Source organism: Stegostoma tigrinum, chromosome 21 (assembly GCF_030684315.1).
Source record: "Stegostoma tigrinum isolate sSteTig4 chromosome 21, sSteTig4.hap1, whole genome shotgun sequence".
Classification (NCBI taxonomy): Eukaryota; Metazoa; Chordata; class Chondrichthyes; order Orectolobiformes; family Stegostomatidae; genus Stegostoma; species Stegostoma tigrinum.
The window spans coordinates 12,492,310-12,513,745 of NC_081374.1; the positions used below are offsets into that span (position 1 = coordinate 12,492,310).

Sequence of the window (21,436 nt, forward strand, 5' to 3'; positions counted from 1 at the left end):
TAGCCTTGGAAGAGGTTCAGAGGAGAACAACAGGAATGACTCCCACCTAAAAGAGCTGTAATAATTCAGGCGAGAGAGTTTGGTCTCTTCATATTACCACAAAACTTCAGAGGTGACATGGCAGGAGTACAAAATGTAAATGGCGCAGCATTATATGTCGACGATAAAAGCTATTTTAGTTCGACATGTACAGGAGGACTGAGGTAATGCATTTAAACTGTGCAAAAGTTGAAATGGCTAATGTCAGACTCTTGTCTCCAGAGGGAGCGAGTTCTTGGTTGATCAGAGATTGCCACACGTAGGAGGTTCCCAACAGATCACATACTAGCAGGCAGAGGGATTTGTTAGGGCAATAAGTGTCTAGTTATGGTTTACCAGGCATCATATTTGGATAGGCTTGATGGAGTGCTTGATCGTCTCTGGTCCATAATTGCCATATGTTAATGAATTATTCCATCATTTGGAACGGTACCATTGAATGTCTGTTTAATCATTCACTAGATGGGGTCAATGTGTTCTTAAGATGACAAATGCTCGAACAAAAAAAGTAGGTTTCAGTAGTTATTTAGAGGGAACAACCATAATCTGAAAATGGGTTTCTGTACTTTGCTTAATGTCACTTGTAGGATTGAAAGGCTAAACAAATTAATTTTCTTGTGTTCAGATGAAAGAGTGAAAACATATCCCAGAAAGTCACATTTTGTGCAAATGCAAGACATGGAATGCTGTTAAGAACATTCCAAGTTCTTCAACATTAGCAAAAGCAACAAGTAAAACAAAGTAGTTACACAGCTCTTTTCAAGCTAACTCAAGAATCACTGATTTTTCTGCACCAGAATAATTGCATCTATTTTGTTTGTTGATTTGTCTTTCCTGCCTCCTTGACGTTTGAAATTAGTCACTACTTCATTGTAAACACATTGGCATGAAATGTGTTGCAACAGCTTTATACTATAACTAACAATTATGAGATGCAAAGTGGAGAAAATGTGGGTGTAAACAAGTTCCTGTCAAGCAATGGCACACATTTGCCTTTTGTTTGGTAAAATAAGGACTTAGCATTGTTTAAATCCTATTTAAATACATTACAAAAGCATTGGTAATGCTAGCTAAAATCAGCGTGTTCTCTGTGATCAATAGCTTTAACTGCCTCTTGCAAACTACATTCTGTGCATACCGCATGCATATCTAGTGTATCCACACTGAGATCGTATGCTGTGAGGTTCATGCTCTCAAAGACATCCTTCAGCGTCTGTCCTTTTCCATTTTCCATGTGAATAATTTCATCTGGGTTCTTCTTCATTGAACGCTTGATAAAACGGAGAAGGTGTTTCTGGTTCATGCAGGATGATGCATGAATATGGGTATCAACCTATTAGTTAAGAAAAAGGTTACAAATGTAGGAAATCCTCATAATTTGCAAATAATTTACTGACCTGCTCAGGCAGGCTTTTGAATGATAGAGCATGCAGGAATCTGGCATATTTGAAGTTTAACTGAAATACCTAAAGTTTTTAGTTAATAAAACACTGCTGTATTTACTGGTAGGTGAGGAATATTACAATTTTTCATCCCATTAGTTGTCTTGGAATAAATGGATCATATTTAAATACTAATACTAAATTAGATGCAATAATAAATCAGAATTAACATGAAGAAAGTCATGCATAGATCAACCAACTAGATTTTGAAGGTATTTGTACCCCCATCTCCACATATTTAAGACATCCATCACGAGCCATGCAACTAGTGTCCCAAAATTAACATGAGCAAAATACTTTGAATGAAGTACTGGGTGAGCTACAAAGGAAAACAGGCATGAGAAGCCTATTTTGAGCTAATTTACTCACCTTTGCAATCCACATACTTTAATCAGGTTTTTAATTAAAATAGCTCGGATAGTTAAAATAATACATTTAAAAAGACAGAGATAACATGGCATAGAGCTAGATGAACACAGGCCAAGCAGCATAATAGGAGCAGGAAGACTGATGTTTCAGGCCGAGACCCTTCTTCAGAAATGGGGGAGGGGAAGGGGGTTCTAAAATAAATAGGGAGAGAGTGGAGGCAGATAGAAGATGGGTAGGAGGAGAAGATAGGTGGAGAGGAGACAGACAGGTCAAAGAGGTGGGGATGGAGCTAGTAAAGATGAGTGTAGGTGGGGAGTTAGGGAGGAGATAGGTCAGCGCAGGGAGCATGGACAGGTCAAGGGGCCAGGTTGAGGTTAGTAGGTAGGAGATAGGGTTGGGGCTTGAGGTGGGAAGAGGGGACAAGTGGGAAGAAGGACAGGTTAGGGAGATGGGGATGAGTTGGGCTGGTTTTGGGATGTGATGGGGGTGGGGAGATTTTGAAGCTTGTGAAGTCCACATTGATACCATTGGGCTGCAGGGCTCCCAAGTGGAATATGTGTTGCTGTTCCTGCAAACTTCATGTAGCATCGTTGTGGCACTGCAGGAGGCCCAGGACGGACATGCCATCTGCAGAATGGAGAGGGAGTTGAAATAGTTTGCAACTGGGAGGTGCAGTTATTCAGTGCAAACAGAGTGTAGGTGTTCTGCAAAGCGGTCCCCAAGTCTCCGCTTGGTTTCCCCGACGTAGGGGAGGCCGCAATGGAACAGCGGATGCAGTATATCACATTAGCAGATGTGCAGGTGAACGTCTGCTTGATACGCAAAGTCTTCTTGGGGCCTGGGACGGGGGTGAGGGGGGAGGTGTACAGGCAGGTGTAGCACTTCCTGCGGTTACAGGGAAAAGTGCCAGGTGTGGTGGGGCTGGAGGAGAATGTGGAGCAGACAAGGGAGTCATGGAGGGAGTGGTCTCTCTGGAAAGCAGGTAAGGGTGGGGGGGGGAATGTCTTTGGCGGTGGGGTCGGATTACAGGTGGCATAAGTGTTGGAGGCTGATACGTTGGATCCGGAGATTGGTGGGGTGGTACGTGAGGACGAGAGGGATTCTGTTTTGGTTGTTATTGCGGGGAGGGACTGTGGGGGATGAGTCCCATCCCCTTGACCTGTCCATCCCCCCTGGACTGACCTATCTCCTCCCTAACTCCCGACCTACACTCATTACCACCAAAATATACCAGGCATGAAGCAACCCTAATTTCCTACTTTTATTTCCACCTGTATGATAAGTTTCATATGTCAAAAATGAAAGGCATTGCACACAATTATCAAATTTGATAACAAGGAATTTAGACATTGGAATACTCAAACCAGCTTTTGAGTCTATTTGACTTGATTCTATGTAGCAGATTTACAGAGCAGCAAGATGATCTGTGACTAGCATGAACTGGAGAAAGGTGTCTGCTTCAAACTCTCAAAGGACAAAGCACCGAGTGTTACAAACTGAAAACAAACACTTAGGACACTCAGAACTCAAAGAAGAATGGAAATTTTGCTGCTGCTGGAGACACAGACATCAATTAAACAATCATGGTAACTGGTTGAAACCTTTACATCATAATATTACCTTAATGACTTTAGACTGTATAATGCCCTCATGTTCTTTTCACACAAATCTAAAGAAACACTCCAAATATTTTAACTTATTTGTGCTGGGCTTATAGCATTATCACATTTCTGTCACTTGTCCTAGTAATTCAGAGTCCTGGACTAATGATTCAAAGACGTGTATTCAAATTGTATTATAAACTGAATTTAATTTATTTAATTAACCGCTGGGCAGTTTAAAGTATAATACATCAGTTCTGGTAGTGCTAACTACAAAACAAGCGAACTATCATATATAGGTGTCGAGCTGGATGAGGACAGTGACGTTTTGGATGTAGGCCTGCATTTCTGATGAAGGGTCTAGACCTGAAACGTCAGCTTTCCTGCTCCTCTGATGCTGCTTGGCCTGCTCTGTTCATCCAGCTCTACACCTCGTTATCTCAGATTCTCCAGCATTTGCAGTTCCTACTATCTCTGAATTATCATATAATTTTCTTATCATAATTTATCATAAAACCTATTTGGTTCACTTTAGGGGATCTGCTGTCCTATCAGGGATGGCCAAATTGTGACTCAAAACTACAGAAACATATAGTTGATCTTTAACAGCTCTCTGAATTACACAAACAGTCATTCAGTCCATTCAAAAAGTTGGATCACCAGTATCTGAGCAGTAAATCAATGTAATTCCCAAATGAGAGACCTTTAAACAGCACAGCCCACCACACCGCTTTAACTTATGGCACTCAGTTTCACACTGCCTTTTATCAGCCACCATTTTTGACACTGTTGGTCATCAGAATTCCTTGGAGAAATTTGCAACGCCCATTAATTGATGACTGAAGTCTTAATGGATGTTCTAAGAGCTCCGAATGCAAAAGTAATTTACATTCATAAAACTGTTCCTCTTTCATTGCAAGGGAAAACAAATAATCTCTAAGTGCACTGATTTAATATTACAATTTCCTGCAGTGGGAAGAACATAAGAATATTTCAAAATATTAAAACCTTTATTTTATTTTACTTCTTTGCAGCTTGCCAGATTATATCTGAATGTTTCATGTTCCCAGCAGTAGCTTAGTATTTGAACAGTGTGTTCTATATTGACCCTTTTTTTCTATACTACTGCTACAATGCTGCATGGAACACATTTTATGGCGATCATCATGATGGCAAAGATTTAATTAACTAGAGTATTCTTCCATATGAGTTGGTGATTCATGCTTATGAAGTAGTGCTCAGAAGGAGTTTATTTCTGTAAAATTTATCTTATAGTCTAGTGATATACTCTTTAGTGCTAAAATAGTTACTTAATTTGTATAAATAATTATAAAACATACAGCATGGAAATTAGTAAAATAAAAGAAGAAAAAATTTAAATAAAACTATATTGAATTAAGATTTATTGTAGCAAACCTCTTATTAATGAGCACTTATGGGACCTGGAATGTACCAGTCAATCAAGATGTCCACGTGATCAATGTAAAAACACATACTAAAGTAACAGAACTAAGTAATGCAGGGGGCGTTCACATTGTTATACTTCATTTACAGCATAACATCACTTAAATAATAACACAATTTTGCCTTAAGTAGAACTTACCAGCAGAGAGCCTTCTCAATCGCACCCTCAACTGACTACTTAGACATCACAGAGACTGCAATAGTAGTATTTGAGGAATATAATTTTTTGCCAGTATATTGAGTGTGCTGGTTAAAACAAAATTTGCTGTAATTTTACAGTGCTTTCCATGTCTACCAGGCACCTCAAAACAATTTACAATCAATGAAGTACTTTTTGAGGTGCATGTGATATCACAATGTACTGGCAACCAAATTTCACTCAGCAAACTCCTGCAAACAACTGTGCGATAATGACCCAACAATTTTTTCTTGCAATACTGATTGAGAGATACAGTCAAGATATTGAAGGCAATTCCAATGCTCTTCTTCAAAATAATCTGACAAAATCTTTTTAATCCACCCAAGCAGGTAGATGGGGCCCTGATTTAGAATTTGCTGTGACAAAAACAATCTGACAGTGCAGTGTTCCTCAAATACTATAACGTAGTGTCAGCCTTGAGGTTTTGAAGAGGAATTTACATCAGGAACCTTGTGATTCAAAGACAAAATTGCTATCAATTGAGCAATGACTTATAAATCTGATTTCTAATGCTTGCTTGCTGGATGCATTCCTATTACCAGTGCAGTGCACTCAGCAATACTATTGCACTCGTGCCAATTATATTCAATAACTATTGCAAAACACCCTGACAAGCAACATAGATGAATAAATATAGTCCTGAAGAGCATTTTTTATTCTTAATTTCTCATACAGAAAAAACTCTGCATGTAGGTTTTTGATACAAACACATAACAAACACTCATCATGTCCACGTAGCTTCACGTAACGCCAAATGCAGTTATTTCCCAAAGAAAGTATATTTCCCATAGAAAGTGTGTTTCCCGAAGAAGCGGTTACAGATTGTAAGAGCGGAGTAAAAGATACTGATGTGCAATGTGTAAAACAAAAGCATGAGCAAGAGTGAAAAGAAAGTTCTCAGTTTCCTTACTTTGCGAATATTGTAGAAGTCTCGATGTGGGACTTTCTTCTGAGCAGCCAGTTCTTTCATTTCATTTAGTAAAACATGCATCTGGAACTTTGAACTCAGGTACTGCAGCCTTCGATAGCAGAAGGATTTCCTGTTGGCCCATAAGGAAAATAGTTCGCTAATTATTCATCGGCTCGCACAACATTCAAGAATAAAATGTAACTGAATTATTAAACATGTAAAAAATATTAACATGGCTTATCGGTACTATTTGGTGCAAGACTTTTATGCAAACAAGACATTGCTTAACTGGGAGCCAATTAAATCAGCAAACACTAGACATGGTGAGAATTAGGATACAGCAGAATTGTGGACAAGCTTACATTTTTTGAATATTCAAAGATGAAATGGTAGCAAGGAGCAGACTGAAATAGTCAAGTTTAAAAGTACAAAAAGGCATGATTCAGAGTTTCACCAACAAATGAGCAAAACACATGGGTATAATCAGCAAAATTACAGAGGTAGAAACTGACAGTAAATGAAAACTGAGAGCGGAAACTGGCATTGGATTGTATGGACAGAAGCTCATTTCAAGCTCAAATAGAAATGATTGGATGCAAGCGTCATTCAGACATCTTTTCAAGAAGAGGGAATGGTTAAGAAATGGGATCTGCAGGTTTTGAAACTATTTCTACTCATTCATTAACAAATGTAAGAGTAATAGTTTGACAAGTTATAGACAGGCAGAGGGTGGTGGACAGCGAAAAGAGGCAGTAGTGAGATAGAGTTGGGTGCTGTCATCATTAAAACCAACAAATATTGCAGCATTCACATTTGCTTACACTTACACTGGTCCATTAATTATTAGGGCCATTAAAACATTCATGTCTGCAGTGAACTCCTGAAGATCTGGGTGGGGCAGATTCAGTTCTGTCATCCTGAAAAAGTAACATATATTTTGTACACATTTTTAAAAGTTAAGATACTACTATGCAATTCTAAACAGCTGCAATTCACTGGCAGATGCATATAGATGACATCGGTTCAATTAAATTTTGTGGTTTGGTGATCTCAAAAAGGTGGAGGGAATCAAAGATCACAAATTTTCTAACAATACAACCAATAAAGGTAATGTTTGTCCCTTTGCAGTTAGATTTGTTCTGTTTCAATCACCATTCTACTGTAACTAAGAGGATACATGAAGAGTCGCCTAGACTCAAAACGTTAGCTTGCTCTCTCTCCATGGATGCTGTCTGGTCCAGTATTTGTTGTTTTTACTGGAGTTAAAGATGCTACTGATGAATATCATAAACAACCAACTGTTTCATAATGCATAGATCTCATGTGAATAATATGCATTCCCTCGGGAAGAACTAAACAGTCAGCTTTACGTAAATAAGAAAATAAAAAGGAGGCAACCTGCTCTATCAAGGAATCAATTCAAATGTGTCATCTTTGGAATGATCTTGGGGATCTCCAAGAAAGGAATGCTCCTTTCTATGACTCAAGTGCAAATTCTCCTCAAGTCCACAGCCATATTAACTATTTCATAAACTGGTTGACAGTGATACGGCTGCCCCTATGCATGTATAAAATGATATGATGCGGATATTATTCCATTCATTTTCCATCTGTTTCAGATGAAACACAGCAGCAAGAGGGTTTCTTTTAACACACTTTTTAACAGCTTAGTTATAAATCAGCTGATAGCTTAGCAGACTTCTAGAATATCAATTCAGACAAAGAAATATGCTATTTCACAATGAAATACTGTTATTTAATTACATTTTGTGCTGCCGTGCACCAGTAAAGTTTCAAAAGCTAGCATGTATTTTAGATCATCATATCTCAGGCTTTGTCGTACACCTGTTTATTGTCACATATTAGACCAACAATTAAAACGAAATGCTTTGAATTTTGTTCACAGGATGTGGGCATTGTGGTTCTGATCCAGCTTCTTGCGACACTGCAGTCCATGGGGCATGAGTTTAAAAACCTCAGTCCATGCAGAAACTGAGCCCACTCTATTGCTGTCACTCCACAGTGTGAACCAGCTGTCCAGCCAGCTGATCAATAAAACAAAGAACTGGAGGTGCAGGAAATCTAAAACAAAAAAGTTGCTGTGAAAACTCAGCAAGTCTGAGAAAAAGCAGAGTTAATATTTCAAGTCCAGTGACCTTTCTTCAGAAATGGATCCCACAGTTCTGTTAGAAAGGAAAGTTCAGGATATGTGCCCATTCACGGTGAAGAACCTGCAACACAATATCAAGCTGGGATGGTGTGCAGCTAGAAGCTTGTGTTCTCTTGCACAGACTGCCCTTGAATGCCTAAATTATTGAAATTGTGGCTTGGAAGGTTCTGTCAAAGCATTCCTTGATGAATTGCTGCAGTGCATTTTGTAGATAATACACATTTTTTCCAATGTGCATTGGTGGTAGAGGAACTGAATGTTTAAAATGTAGTAGATGGGGTGACAGTCAAGTGAAATGCTTTGTCTTAGATGGCCTCAAACCTTTACACCTAGAAATAATTTATCTTCCATTTAACAGTTTTCGTAAAATAGCAACATGCTCTGAATTTTGTCACTGCCATAAGGTGGATAGCACTTCTATGCAATTAAATGGAGCACACAGTACAAAGATGGCTCAACTATTTTAAAATTCATTCTAAGGATGTCACCATCACTGACAAAGGTCACCATTTATTGCTTCATCCAGGTTTGTCCTTAAGATGGTAATAGGTCATCTTTTTGAACTCCTGAAACAGCAGTTAGTCCTATCTGAGCAGCTTGCCAAGGCTCAAGTACTGCTAGTGGTGACAGAAACAGAGAAATCTGCAGGTCAATAACTTTTTACTTTGAAAACTTCTCATGAAAACGTTAGACATCTGAAATAAGTCTATTTCTCATTTCACAGATAGTGCCTGAACTAACTATTCTATCATTTTCTGTTTATCATCAGGTCTGGGACTGGAGTCACATTGGGCAGGCTGAGTATGAACAGCACATTTAATGAAGCTATTGACTGTTTCCACATTCCGATATTTTCCATTCGGGAAAATCACTATCCTATTATCTTACTCTACATCATCCTAAAAGATGTATGTGTTTAATTTGGAATTTCCAACTGTCATAACCCAATGAAACATGAAAAAAACTCTACATGCACCACACCATCTTGGAACTATTTTTAATACAACGTTACAAGTCTTCCAGGAGAGGCAAACTGTCAGCTGGCTGTTCCCAATTTCTTCTGCTATGACTGAGTTCTGCTATTTTGACTAGTGCTTCCAAACCTAGTCTCTTCAGAAACAGTGCATACCTAATGCCAGGATCATTCTTTAAAGCGAAGAATTGTCAAGGGAAGCCAAGCCAGACTCCTCTGTAAAAGGGTAACTGTTTTATTCTGTCTTAATCTTCATTATCTGACACAAAAAAATGCTTTAGGACGTTTTAGCAGATGGAGAGTGTGAATGAACTTGGGTGGGCTAAGTGAACAAGACAACAGTATAGCACTGGTCATGTCAGCTTATGTTTAGGGGTCAAGGAGATAGAGTCACAGGTATCAGCTGTATGGGTACTCAGAAATTAGACCAGGTTTTAATCTGCCTAACATTTCTACGTTAACAATACTATTAACTAAGTTGTCCCTCTCCCAAGTCTCTGACTCTAACTTAGAATTTTGGGAGTGGGGTGGGAAATTTCCCAGTGGGAGTTTAACCTTCTTTTGCAATTCCCATAGAATCAATGTATCTGGACTTCCTAGGAGTTTGAATTTGTATTATTGGGTTAATGACAGGTCTCCAGATACATTAATGATTTGGGCCAATCTGACTGTTTCTAAATATACATCTGCAACAGGTATCCCAATTTCTGGATCTGGATACCAAAAATGGCATTTTAATACCAGAAGACATTAGAGTGATCATTAATCTAAAGATTATCCAGAGATTTCACTAAAAGGACTGAAAGAATAAAGTGAATACCATTAACACAGGAACAGGAAAGGGACATTTAGCTCTTCAACCTTGCTCTGTCACTAAATAAGATCGTGGCTGAGCTGTGGCCTAACTCCATAAACCTGCTTTGGCCGCATATTCCTTGATAACCTTGCTTAAAAAAAATTGCCTCTCCAAGATTTAAATTTTACAACTGAATTAGAATCGACTGCCGTACAAGCAACAGAGTTCCAAACCTCCACCATTCTACACATACATATGTTTTTATAACATCTGTAAAACTATAGATTACTTGTCCATAATCTTTGATTCAGAGTACACATGGGTGACTCCATCTATCATTTTGCAGCCAAACCCAATGTCCTCTGGCATTATACTTGGGTCACAGTTTTTATATGGATGCTCCTCAGCAAATGGTGAATGGATTGTTGTATCTGCAAGATAAATCAACAGATGTTAAAGTGTCAAGCAGTTTATAACTAGTATGTTACACAATAACAATACCTAGACACACACGGTGTGCAGAAACAGTTTTGCAACATAAGTAACAATGAGAGGGGAATTTATTTTGTCTGTGCATGAATTGTAGCAGCTGAAATTGTGTCTATGAAGAAGGTATTTTTAATTTCATTAATAATTACAAAATGAGTTTTTTTAAAAACTAGCCACAGTGGACAGTTAAAATAAAGAACAAGATTATTATGAAATCTCCATTCAATAATATTTCTCCAAATTGGCAGTTACATCATTAAGACAATTGCACTTTAATAAGTTGTCAACTGCTGACAAGACCTGAACTTGCCTGCAATGTTAGGTGCCTTTTAAATTGCTAATGAAAGGGATCTGATTGCTGAAGGTACAAATGCCGTGGGCAGTGTAGGCCATCCCCATGTTACAAACTGGTTCCATTCTTGAGTCCGTTTGTAAGTCAACTTGTATGCAAGTTGGAACACAATGCAGGACAACAGCTGTTTGTCGGTACAAAGAAATGTTCCTAAACCAACAACCCCACTCAAAGTGAATTCTAAACTGGGGAAATCAATCCACTTCATATCACAGCAGAATGATAGTTAGGGATCCACCAACTCCTCCCAAATCCAATTAAGACTGAAATTCAAGCTCTGCCTTTCACCCAGTGAAACTTTGGTGTTGTTGAGTCAAAAATTAAAGCTCCATTAAAGGGCTCCATCCCACCGCCCATAGCCACTTGTAGTCAAGCTGTGGGCCTTGACATAAAAGGAGACTGACATGTTTGCAGCCTTGGGGGTATGGTCCCTCATTAGTTGGCACAGCGCATGATCGAGATGGCTACTGATGGCTACCTCCCTACCCTTTCCCTGAACAGCATGTCACAGGTAGCCCCTTCCCGTAGAACCCAAGACCCCACCCATCTCACTTTCCTTTCTCCTGTGATTCCACTAAGCACCCCGGTGAAGTGTATTTTGGCAGGAGCCACCAATGCTAATGAAGTTAGAAATTTGGTCAGTCTTGTTGGTGGTTATTGTGCTCCCCAACAACACTCATTAAATTCCACCTGTAGTTTCCTGGCATATTTAATCATCAATAGCAAGCAAAATAGCATCTTTATACAATAAAGATTTACTATTGTTATACGGGTTATTCCCAGTCGGGACTTGATGTTCTTACATTAATTTGTTGAATGTAGGTTAAGACTCACTATATTAAGTGGAAATTTGGAACAGTCCACTTCAAATGTTTTCTCTACTTGCTGTAGAGCGTAAGAAGATTAAACTAGTTCATAGCAGCAGTGCTAAATGGGCTTGTACCAAATCAGCAGCTGATCTTTCAACATATTCAAATTTTGATTTCACTCACGTTAACTGAACAATACTCTTTTTGAAGATTCATTTCCTGGTTACAACATTGCCTGTACTTGGCTTACATTAAAAAAAATCTTGGCAATAGTTTGAGTCAATGGAAAATAATAACTGCTGCAGTGAAAAAAATGACTGTCAATTTGAGGAGCTATTTCATGGTGCTAATGTTCACCAATTTTCCCCTTAAAACATGCCCTTTCATAACCTATCAAGGGATTTCTGAGTTTTTGATTCAATGGATAACATTTGTAAAAGCTCCAGCTTAAACCAACAGCATTTGATATAATGTTATTAACATCCAGTCCATGCTGTTTCAGAAATAATTCCCTGTTTGCCAATCAGATAATATTTTTATTCGAGAGCCAGCAGCAATCACCATCTGTCACTGAAAGCTTCCAACATAATCTACTGCTGCTGACAATTTTGTGTCTGGTCTCACCTGGTGAAATGGGTGCTTCCAGCATTTCATCATGCAAGTTTGCTTGACACTGCCCGTCTCTCAGTTGCTCCAGAAACCTCTTAGTGGTCTTACAGAAGCTCTGCAGAGAGAGAGCCATGTACTTCTCTCGAACAAACAGGCTTTTGACAACGCATTTGGCAGCATCCAGAAGGTCTGTGAAAGGAACCTGTGATTAATCAAAATAAATTTAGAAGCCATAAAATATCGTTTGTGGGTGATGCTCTCATTAAAACGTTAATTGCCTACAGACTCATAACAAGGAGAAACCAATAATAATCAAGAATTACTGAAAAACAGAACATCTTTGATTTCTCAATTCATATTTCTAAAAAGCTAGAGGCATGCCTTATCACCGTCTTGAATTTCATTAATAGGATAGCTCTTGGGTTTCTAAATTATTTTATTTTACATCTTATTTAAATGATTACTACGACGATATTCTCTTGATTACATACTACTTGGTGTTCTTAAACTACTTTCTCTATTTTATCTTTCGTCATTCTACCAAAGTTACAATTCCCTGAAAATGAGCAGAAAACCTGTTCACTTTCTCAGTTTCCCTAACTCCCCATAACATTGATTGTTGCCTCTAAAAGCCATATAAAAGATGCTCACAGCAATTTTCCTTTCAACTTTATATTCTCGTTGTGAAGGGAAATGCCCCATGGTTGAACATAATGTGCCATCACTTGGGTTACAATGCTAGGGCTGCAAATGTATCAATTCCAAGATAACAGGTTGTAAAATATCTATTTAGTTTGTAAGTAATAAAAATAAAACCATGTTAAACAAAAAGGAAAATGTGGCAAAAACAAAGTTATGTCATACCCCACATTTTTCTTCTCCAAAAATGCGAACTCGTTGGAATTCCTGCTCAATCTCATTCTCTTTTTCCTCAGGGTACTTCTCTGTTGTGGCATCAATTTGGTCGTTGTAGTGTCTAAGGAAGAAGTCGAAAGGATAGATCATAAAACATCTCAATTATATGAAGTTTTCAGCTGGAAAATCCGAGTTCACTGCAAGGTCACACCTTGATGTATTTGCATTTGTTGGAGAAGATTCTTTGCCAGAAGTCATCAAACTAATGCAAATTAAGGGATTATATTATAACAGAACTAGGAATTCACTATCTGTGTGGAACGTGAAATGTGGAAGTAATTATTATAACACAGTAGAAACTTATCAATATATTCACAAGCTCCAAACTGAACATAACTTGGCAAACCTTATCCATGGATCAAATGCATCATTTATTTGCTCTCAAGGTGCTGCTAATTGCTTAAAATCAAAACTGCCAGTGTGAAAAATAAACCAGAATTTTCACTAAACTTCATTAATTTCATGTTTCCAAAGATTTCATGCATAAAATCAAAACTTTGAAACTACTACTGCACCTTGGTTTACCTGGCTGAAATGTCCTTACATCAAAAATTATCTGCCCTGCAGTTTCACAAATGGCAAGTGATGGCTTAGCTTGTCTAACATCAGTGGTTGAACTACACATGAATACCCCAATCACTATTAACTCTTCCTGCCCCATTCTGTATACTTCTCATTCCCTACTCTCTCATCCGTACTTCAAGCCAATCCTTAAAATGAGTTGATTCAATCTGCACCAACCATTCTCCTGGCAGTGGGATTCGCATTCTTACTACTTTTCTCATAAAGCAATTCCTCCTAAGTTCTTTAGTTGATCAGCTGCTATAGTATAGGTATGTGCTTTTGTTACAGACAATTGGGAAAACTTTTTAGATGATTATCATTTCAAACTCCAATACAATTTTAAAGACCCCGAAGAAACGTTAGTCTTTTAGAAAAGAATGGCAGCCTACATGATCTTTCTAGAACTCTACATCCATTTTTATTATCAAAACATCATTCTTTCATTCAAATATTGATCTATTTAGAATGGCACTGTAAACTACAGGAGTGGAAATATCCTACTCATGTCCTATTCAATCTGAACAGAGCTTCATAGGATGGATACTTCTCACAATTAAAAGCTGATTACAGAAAAAGCAGCATGACTGCTTATAACTGATAACTGTACAGATCCAACTGTAATTAAGAGTTCACCTCTAGGCCTGAAGAATTCCCTCACACAGTCGGTCTAGAAGAAAGCAATACTACCCATCAGTTCCCAATCCGTAAATGGCTTTCAGTCCAATTCACCGCTACACAACCACAAGATTTGTCTCCATGACTCACTATTTTTTGCAATGCCAAAGTGAAAAAAAATTATAACTAAACTTCCAGTGGCTACAGAATTTCAAACCACAGGCTAAGGATAAAAACTGAAATTTTACTGTTCACGTCATGATCTACATGCTGCACATGAACTCCAAAACTGAATATCACGTCAAAACTTAAAACACAGTTTTCAAAAATACTTCGAACTTCAGAAGAAAATTTGCAAAGCAAGAAAAATAATCTAAGACAGGATCTTGTTATTAAAAATGAAATCACTTAAATAAAAACGTTTCAATTATATCTGGATTCTGTAATCTGTCACTAAAGACCTTTCTTAAATTAAAAACAGATCTTAGATCAGTGCTCAACCGCCAGTCCGCTTGGTCATAAGTGCATAACCAATCCACTTATAGAAACCTGTGAAAAGGCAAAAATGAAAGCAGATAATATCCACGACTGTTCTGTAGATACATGATTGGTACCAGGCTGAAGAAGCACTCCATCGGGGAGTGCAGAATGACTCACTGTAGATCTGTAGCGCTGTCAATTTTCATGAAGTCCTGTTTGGCTCTGAGCAAAATTTCTGGTTCTAGTCTGAGGATGGCAGGCAGAAGCAAGACAAAAGATGCAAGGACAGAAAGGGGAAATGGAAAAAAAAGAGAAGATAAGCTAGTTAATCCAGACATTAGCAAACATATTTTCTAACTGCAGTTCACAGTTTGTGATGCAACACAGTTTGTCTCAGCAATTTAAACTATTGTTTGGCTCTATGTCTCCCCCCACCAACTAACTTTACTTGCATTAATATTCTCATCATTTTAGTGGTTTCTGCAAACAGCAATACAGACTAAAATGGTTGGTAACACACAGTTTTCCATCATAGACAAAAATATGTACTAGCTTTCTTCAATTTCTCCAATATTAAAACAGTACAATGAAGTTCTAAATATCTGCAGCCATATAAACAAACAACTAACCAAAATTATAATTTTAAACACAATTCCATTTGCCACACAGACCATTACTGCGAAAACTCTGGGAAACCTTTCAACAGGGCTGCATAGCAATAATGATCCCAGTATGGCATAAAAACACAAGTCCTGAAAATAAAACCTCAGCATTAAGTTCTGTTACATTTGGAACTTGTATAGCTTAGACTTCAATGCAAAAACCACTGTTAAAATGTGGGCAGTCCATGATATACATATGTAACTAACTTCTGGTACCAATAGTAGTAATGGCCACACAAATTAAACCAAATAGCTGGAGTAAAACAATATCCAAGTTAAAAATAAAATTTCACAGAGAATGAGTGCACCACAATGGTTATCTTATCACTAATGGTCAAGAGGCCAATAGGAACCAATTGTCAATGTCATAAACATAATGCTTTTTCTGCATCCTTGATAAAAGGGTTTTGATTCCAACCTATCCCCAGCATACTTCAAAAATCACTTCAGTAACATTAAAACTGCTGCTGACTAATCTCTCCATGGTTCTTTGTTGCACAGCAGTGCAAGACCATTTGGCATCGTCAGTTTTGTCTTTCAAGAGACAAAACATTATGTTTTCTGCACCCAACCTAGCTTCCCCCCCACTGACAGCTGACTATCACTCAGCTGAGAGACATGTTTAAGAAATAGGTCGTTCTGAAACTTGAACCGTAATTCTACCAGGAGGACTCCAACTTGGCAACATGGAGCTACCTGAACAAGACCACCTAATTAAAATAAATAGAAGTTTCTATGCAGTGATGAGAATCAAGTTCCACTCTTATTGGCATTTCATCAGAAAAAGCAACCTTAAATATGAATATAAAAATTAAGGGAAAGCATGCAGACATGGAAGAGATATAGAGACCAATCTTATCTTTCTAACTGCACATTTTTTTTGCCTGAGACAAATTTAACACAAACACATTACACCTTTTCTCAATTCATAGTTTTATTTTGTCACACTTGTAATTAACATATTCCATTTTGGTGTGTACAAGTTCGTAAGCAAACAAGTAGCAACTAGATTCAGTAAAAAAAATTAAGTTATACACATCGTCTGATGCAATAGTATCTGACAAACAATTGATATTATTACATTCAGCAGTCCCCTAAGTAACACTGGTCAAACCTTCACAAAAAAACTTAATCACATGATGGGATTTTGAACTAGCATTCCATTGTTGGTTAGTCACAACTCTTATAACGATCGGTTAGTATTTTTCTTCAGAAAAGCCTTATGGATTATACAAAGTAAACTGATTTATAATTTGTCACAATGGTGAGGTCAGATTTGGTCAATCTTCTTTCCTCCATTTAATGCTGGTAACTGGTCACTGAACTGATGATGTTGTTTTACATTCAAAATGAATAACCATTTCTAAATGAGAACTTCAGAACATATTCCAATCATTCTTTAATTGCTTAATTTTGAATCAAAGGGTATCAGAAGATCCAATAAAAATCAACATAATCTTAAAAATCTATAAAGGGAAATTAAAACTAGAATTAATTAGTAGGGCTGCAACAATTAACTCCAATCAACTATCTGTTTATAATGATGATCTAATAGCTCACAAGCAAACTGGTACTGAATTTTACAGATAATTCATCAGATCCTAAACTATGTAAGGCTTAAAGTTCTACAGAACAACTATAGACTGGCACAGAGCAACACTGTTTCAACTCTTCTCCAGTCTATTTTAATTCCATTTTTAATAACTGTTGCAACATGCACGTTTTTCACACATCTTTCTAATTAGCTTTGAGTTAGCTGACACCGAAAGTGGCTAGGTGCCGAAGGTTGATCAGAGATAATGGGAACTGCAGATGCTGGAGAATCCAAGATAGTAAAGTGTGGAGCTGGATGAGCACAGCAGGCCAAGCAGCATCTCAGAGCACAAAAGCTGACGTTTCGGGCCTAGACCCTTCATCAGAGAGGGGAATGGGGAGAGGGAACTGGAATAAATAGGGAGAGAGGGGGAGGCAGATCGAAGATGGAGAGAAAACAAGATAGGTAGAGAGGAGAGTATAGGTGGGGAGGTAGGGAGGGGATAGGTCAGTCGAGGGAAAATGGACAGTTCAAGGAGGCGGGATGAGGTGATAGGTAGGAAACGGAGGTGCGGCTTGAGGTGGGAGGAAGGGATGGGTGAGAGGAAGAACAGGTTAGGGAAGCAGAGACAGGCTGGGCTGGTTTTGGGATGCAGTGGGGGGAGGGGGGGGAAGAACTGGGCAGGTTTTGGGATGCACTGGGGGGAGGGGAGTTTTTGAAGCTTGTGAAGTCCACATTGGTACCATTGGGCTGCAGGGTTCCCAAGCGGAATATGAGTTGCTGTTCCTGCAACCTTTGGGTGGCATCATTGTGGCACTGCAGGAGGCCCATGATGGACATGTTGTCTGAGGAATGGGAGGGGGAGTTGAAATGGTTCGCGACTGGGAGGTGCAGTTGTTTGCTGCGAACTGAGTGGAGGTGTTCTGCAAAGCGGTCCCCAAGCCTCCGCTTGGTTTCCCCAACGTAGAGGTAGCCACACCGGGTGCAATGGATACAATATACCACATTGGCAGATGTGCAGGTGAACATCTGCTTGATATGGAAGGTCATCTTGGGGCCTGGGATGGGGGTGAGGGAGGAAGTGTGGGGGCAAGTATAGCACTTCCTGCGGTTGCAGGGGAAGGTGCCGGGTGTGGAGGGGAGGGTGGAGTGGACAAGGGAGTCGCGGAGAGAGTGGTCTCTCCGGAAGGCAGACAAGGGTGGGAATGGAAAAATAGCTTGGGTGGTGGGGTCGGATTGTAGATGGTGGAAGTGTCGGAGGATGATACGTTGTATCCGGAGGTTGGTGGGATGGTATGTGAGAACGAGGGGGATCCTCTGGGGCCGGTTGTGGCGGGGGCGTAATGTGAGGGATGTGTTGGGGGAAATGCAAGGGCTCAGTGTGGCTGTCTACTCTGGGGTTGCTGGCTGTGGAGGTTTCGTGTGGGGCTCCGTCGGCGTCAGCTGTGGGCGGGGTTCCGTCGGCACCTGCACAGGCCCCAAACCCCACTTCTTACTCCGTTACATTGATGACTATCGGCGCTGCCTCTTGCTCCCCAGAGGAGCTCGAACAGTTCATCCACTTTCCACAACACCTTTCACCCCAACCTCAAGTTCACCTGGGCCATCTCCAACACATCCCTCACCTTCCTGGACCTCTCAGTCTCCATCTCAGGCAACCAGCTTGTAACTGATGCCCATTTCAAGCCCACTGACTCCCACAGCTACCTAGAATACACCTCCTCCCACCCACCCTCCTGAAAAAATTCCAACCCCTATTCCCAATTCCTCAGCCTCCGCCGCATCTGCTCCCAGGATGAGGCATTCCACCCCCGCACATCCCAGATGTCCACGTTCTTCAACTTTCCCCCCGCAGTGGTCGAGAACGCCCTTGACCGCGTCTCCCGCATTTCCCTCAACACATCCCTCACACCCCGCCCCCGCCACAACTGGCCCCAGAGGATCCCCCTCGTTCTCACATACCATCCCACCAACCTCCGGATACAACGTATCATCCTCCGACACTTCTGCCATCTACAATCCGACCCCACCACCCAAGCTATTTTTCCAACCCCACCCTTGTCTGCCTTCCAGAGAGACCACTCTCTCCGCGACTCCCTTGTCCGCTCCACACACCCCTCCAACCCCACCACACCCAGCACCTTCCCCTGCAACCGCAGGAAGTGCTATACTTGCCCCCACACCTCGTCCCTCAACTCCATCCCAGGCCCCAAGACGACCTTCCATATCAAGCAGATGTTCACCTGCACATCTGCCAATGTAGTATATTGTATTCATTGCACCTGGTGTGGCTTCCTCTACATTGGGGAAACCAAGTGGAGGCTTGGGGACCGCTTTGCAGAACACCTCCGCTCGGTTCGCAACAAATAACTGCACCTCCCAGTTGCGAACCATTTCAACTCCCTCTCCCATTCCTCAGACAACATGTCCATCATGGGCCTCCTGCAGTGCCACAATGATGCCACCCAAAGGTTGCAGGAACAGCAACTCATATTCCGCTTGGGAACCCTGCAGCCCAATGGTACCAACGTGGACTTCACAAGCTTCAAAAACTCCCCTCCCCCCAGTGCATCCCAAAACCTGCCCAGTTCTTCCCCCCCCTCCCCCCACTGCATCCCAAAACCAGCCCAGCCTGTCTCTGCTTCCCTAACCTGTTCTTCCTCTCACCCATCCCTTCCTCCCACCTCAAGCCGCACCTCCATTTCCTACCTATCACCTCATCCCGCCTCCTTGAACTGTCCATCTTCCCTGGACTGACCTATCCCCTCCCTACCTCCCCACCTATACTCTCCTCTCTACCTATCTTGTTTTCTCTCCATCTTCGGTCTGCCTCCCCCTCTCTCCCTCTTTATTCCAGTTCCCTCTCCCCATTCCCCTCTCTGATGAAGGGTCTAGGCCCGAAACGTCAGCTTTTGTGCTCCTGAGATGCTGCTTGGCCTGCCGTGTTCATCCAGCTCCACACTTTGTTATCTAGGTGCCTAAGGTTATCTATTTTGGTATCAAAAATAGGATGGGTGATAACTATTTGAATGACTGTAAAATAAGACTGGAAAATGTTCAAATGACACCTATGTGGCTCAGGACACTACTTGCATGCAGGTGCAGCTGGTAGTAAAGTGGCAAACTGTAATTTGGCCTTCATGGCGAAATGATTCAAATACAGGAACAAGGTCTAGCTGCAATTATACAGATCATTGGTGGGGCCACATCTGGAATATTGCATGCAGGTTTGGTCTCTTTATCTGAGAAAGGATGCTCTTGCTACAGAGGGAAAATGGTGACAGTTTCATCAATTGATTCAGGGGATGGCAGGACTGAAATATGAGGTGAGACTGAATCGGGTAGTATTGTATTCCCTGGAGTTTAGGAGAAAGAAGGAGAATGTAGAGATGTCAGAAGCCTGTAAAATTCAAACAGGACTTACATAGGTTAGTTACAGGAAAGACGCTCCTGACAGTGGTGGAATCCAGAACCAAGGATTATAGTTTAAGGATAACAGGGAATCCTTTTCGGAGATGAGGAGAAATTTCTTCACCCAGAAGTGGTGAGTCTATGGAATTCACTACTACATAAAGTGGTTGAGGCCACCAAAAACTGTTTGCAAGAGGGAGGTAGATATGGCTCTTGTGGCTAAAAGGGATCAAATGATATGGGGAAGTGGAGGATTAAGTTAATGAGCTCGATGATCAGCCATAATCATAATATATGGCAACACAGGCTTGAGGCGGTGAATGACCTACACCTGCTCCTATGTCCTACGGCACACACTGCAAAATGAATAACAACAATGACCTTGCTGTTTACATTATTTGATTGAGCAAATTATTAAAGTGACAGGCTACCTAGAGTTCATACAGCAATTCAGTTTACCTCACATCCTGACTGATCTGGCGTTCCAACCGTTGCCGTCTCTCCTCCAGCTGTTCGATTGGACTCTCCTCTGGAAATTCATAAGGAGCAGTCCTCATATCACTCTCTGTCAGTGATCGGGTGAACAGCTCCTAAAGCAATAAATACGGAACAAGGAATAATTCAAAAGAACTGTCAGATGCTATTCAGTTGGAACATGCAGGATAGTAATTATTCTTACAGAATACAAAACATATTAGAAAGATTTGGACGTGGCTCATACTGCACACACATTTAAACCATCGTAGCAGTATTAACCTTGTTGAAATTGTTAAACATAAGTTTAGGGAAAAGGTTTCATTCATTATGAAGCATGAACTTTAAGATGCTTAACTATGAGAGTCAAAGCTTGCACTGAAAAAACCAAGTTTAATAAGAACAAGAGAGGTGATGGGCTAAGCAACGTAAATGGTAGTCAAGCTTGGCTTTAAAATAATTGTAGGACGATGGAAAGAATAATTGAGCTAAGGAATTCTAAAATATAGAAATCAAAACCTGGTACTTTCACCATTGTACAACATAGAGCATACTTTCT

General features: G+C 40.2%; 1 protein-coding gene across 6 annotated transcripts in view; it reads right to left on the bottom strand.

The window, feature by feature from the left end:
* The window catches only part of LOC125462738 (AMP deaminase 2-like), a 162,136-nt gene that overhangs the window by 37,067 nt on the left and 103,633 nt on the right, over positions 1-21,436 (bottom strand). For 4 of the 6 annotated variants that reach the window (XM_048553026.2, XM_048553024.2, XM_048553029.2 and 1 more), the window contains exons 3-10: positions 20,863-20,993; positions 14,974-15,042; positions 13,087-13,198; positions 12,238-12,424; positions 10,253-10,394; positions 6,852-6,941; positions 6,025-6,154; positions 1,178-1,372 (exon numbers count right to left, since the gene is read on the bottom strand). In XM_048553026.2, the coding sequence (XP_048408983.1) occupies positions 1,178-1,372; positions 6,025-6,154; positions 6,852-6,941; positions 10,253-10,394; positions 12,238-12,424; positions 13,087-13,198; positions 14,974-15,042; positions 20,863-20,993 (1,056 nt within the window). The remainder of the gene's footprint in view (positions 1-1,177; positions 1,373-6,024; positions 6,155-6,851; positions 6,942-10,252; positions 10,395-12,237; positions 12,425-13,086; positions 13,199-14,973; positions 15,043-20,862; positions 20,994-21,436) is intronic. The other 2 variants (XM_048553025.2, XM_048553027.2) reach the window with 2 other exon arrangements.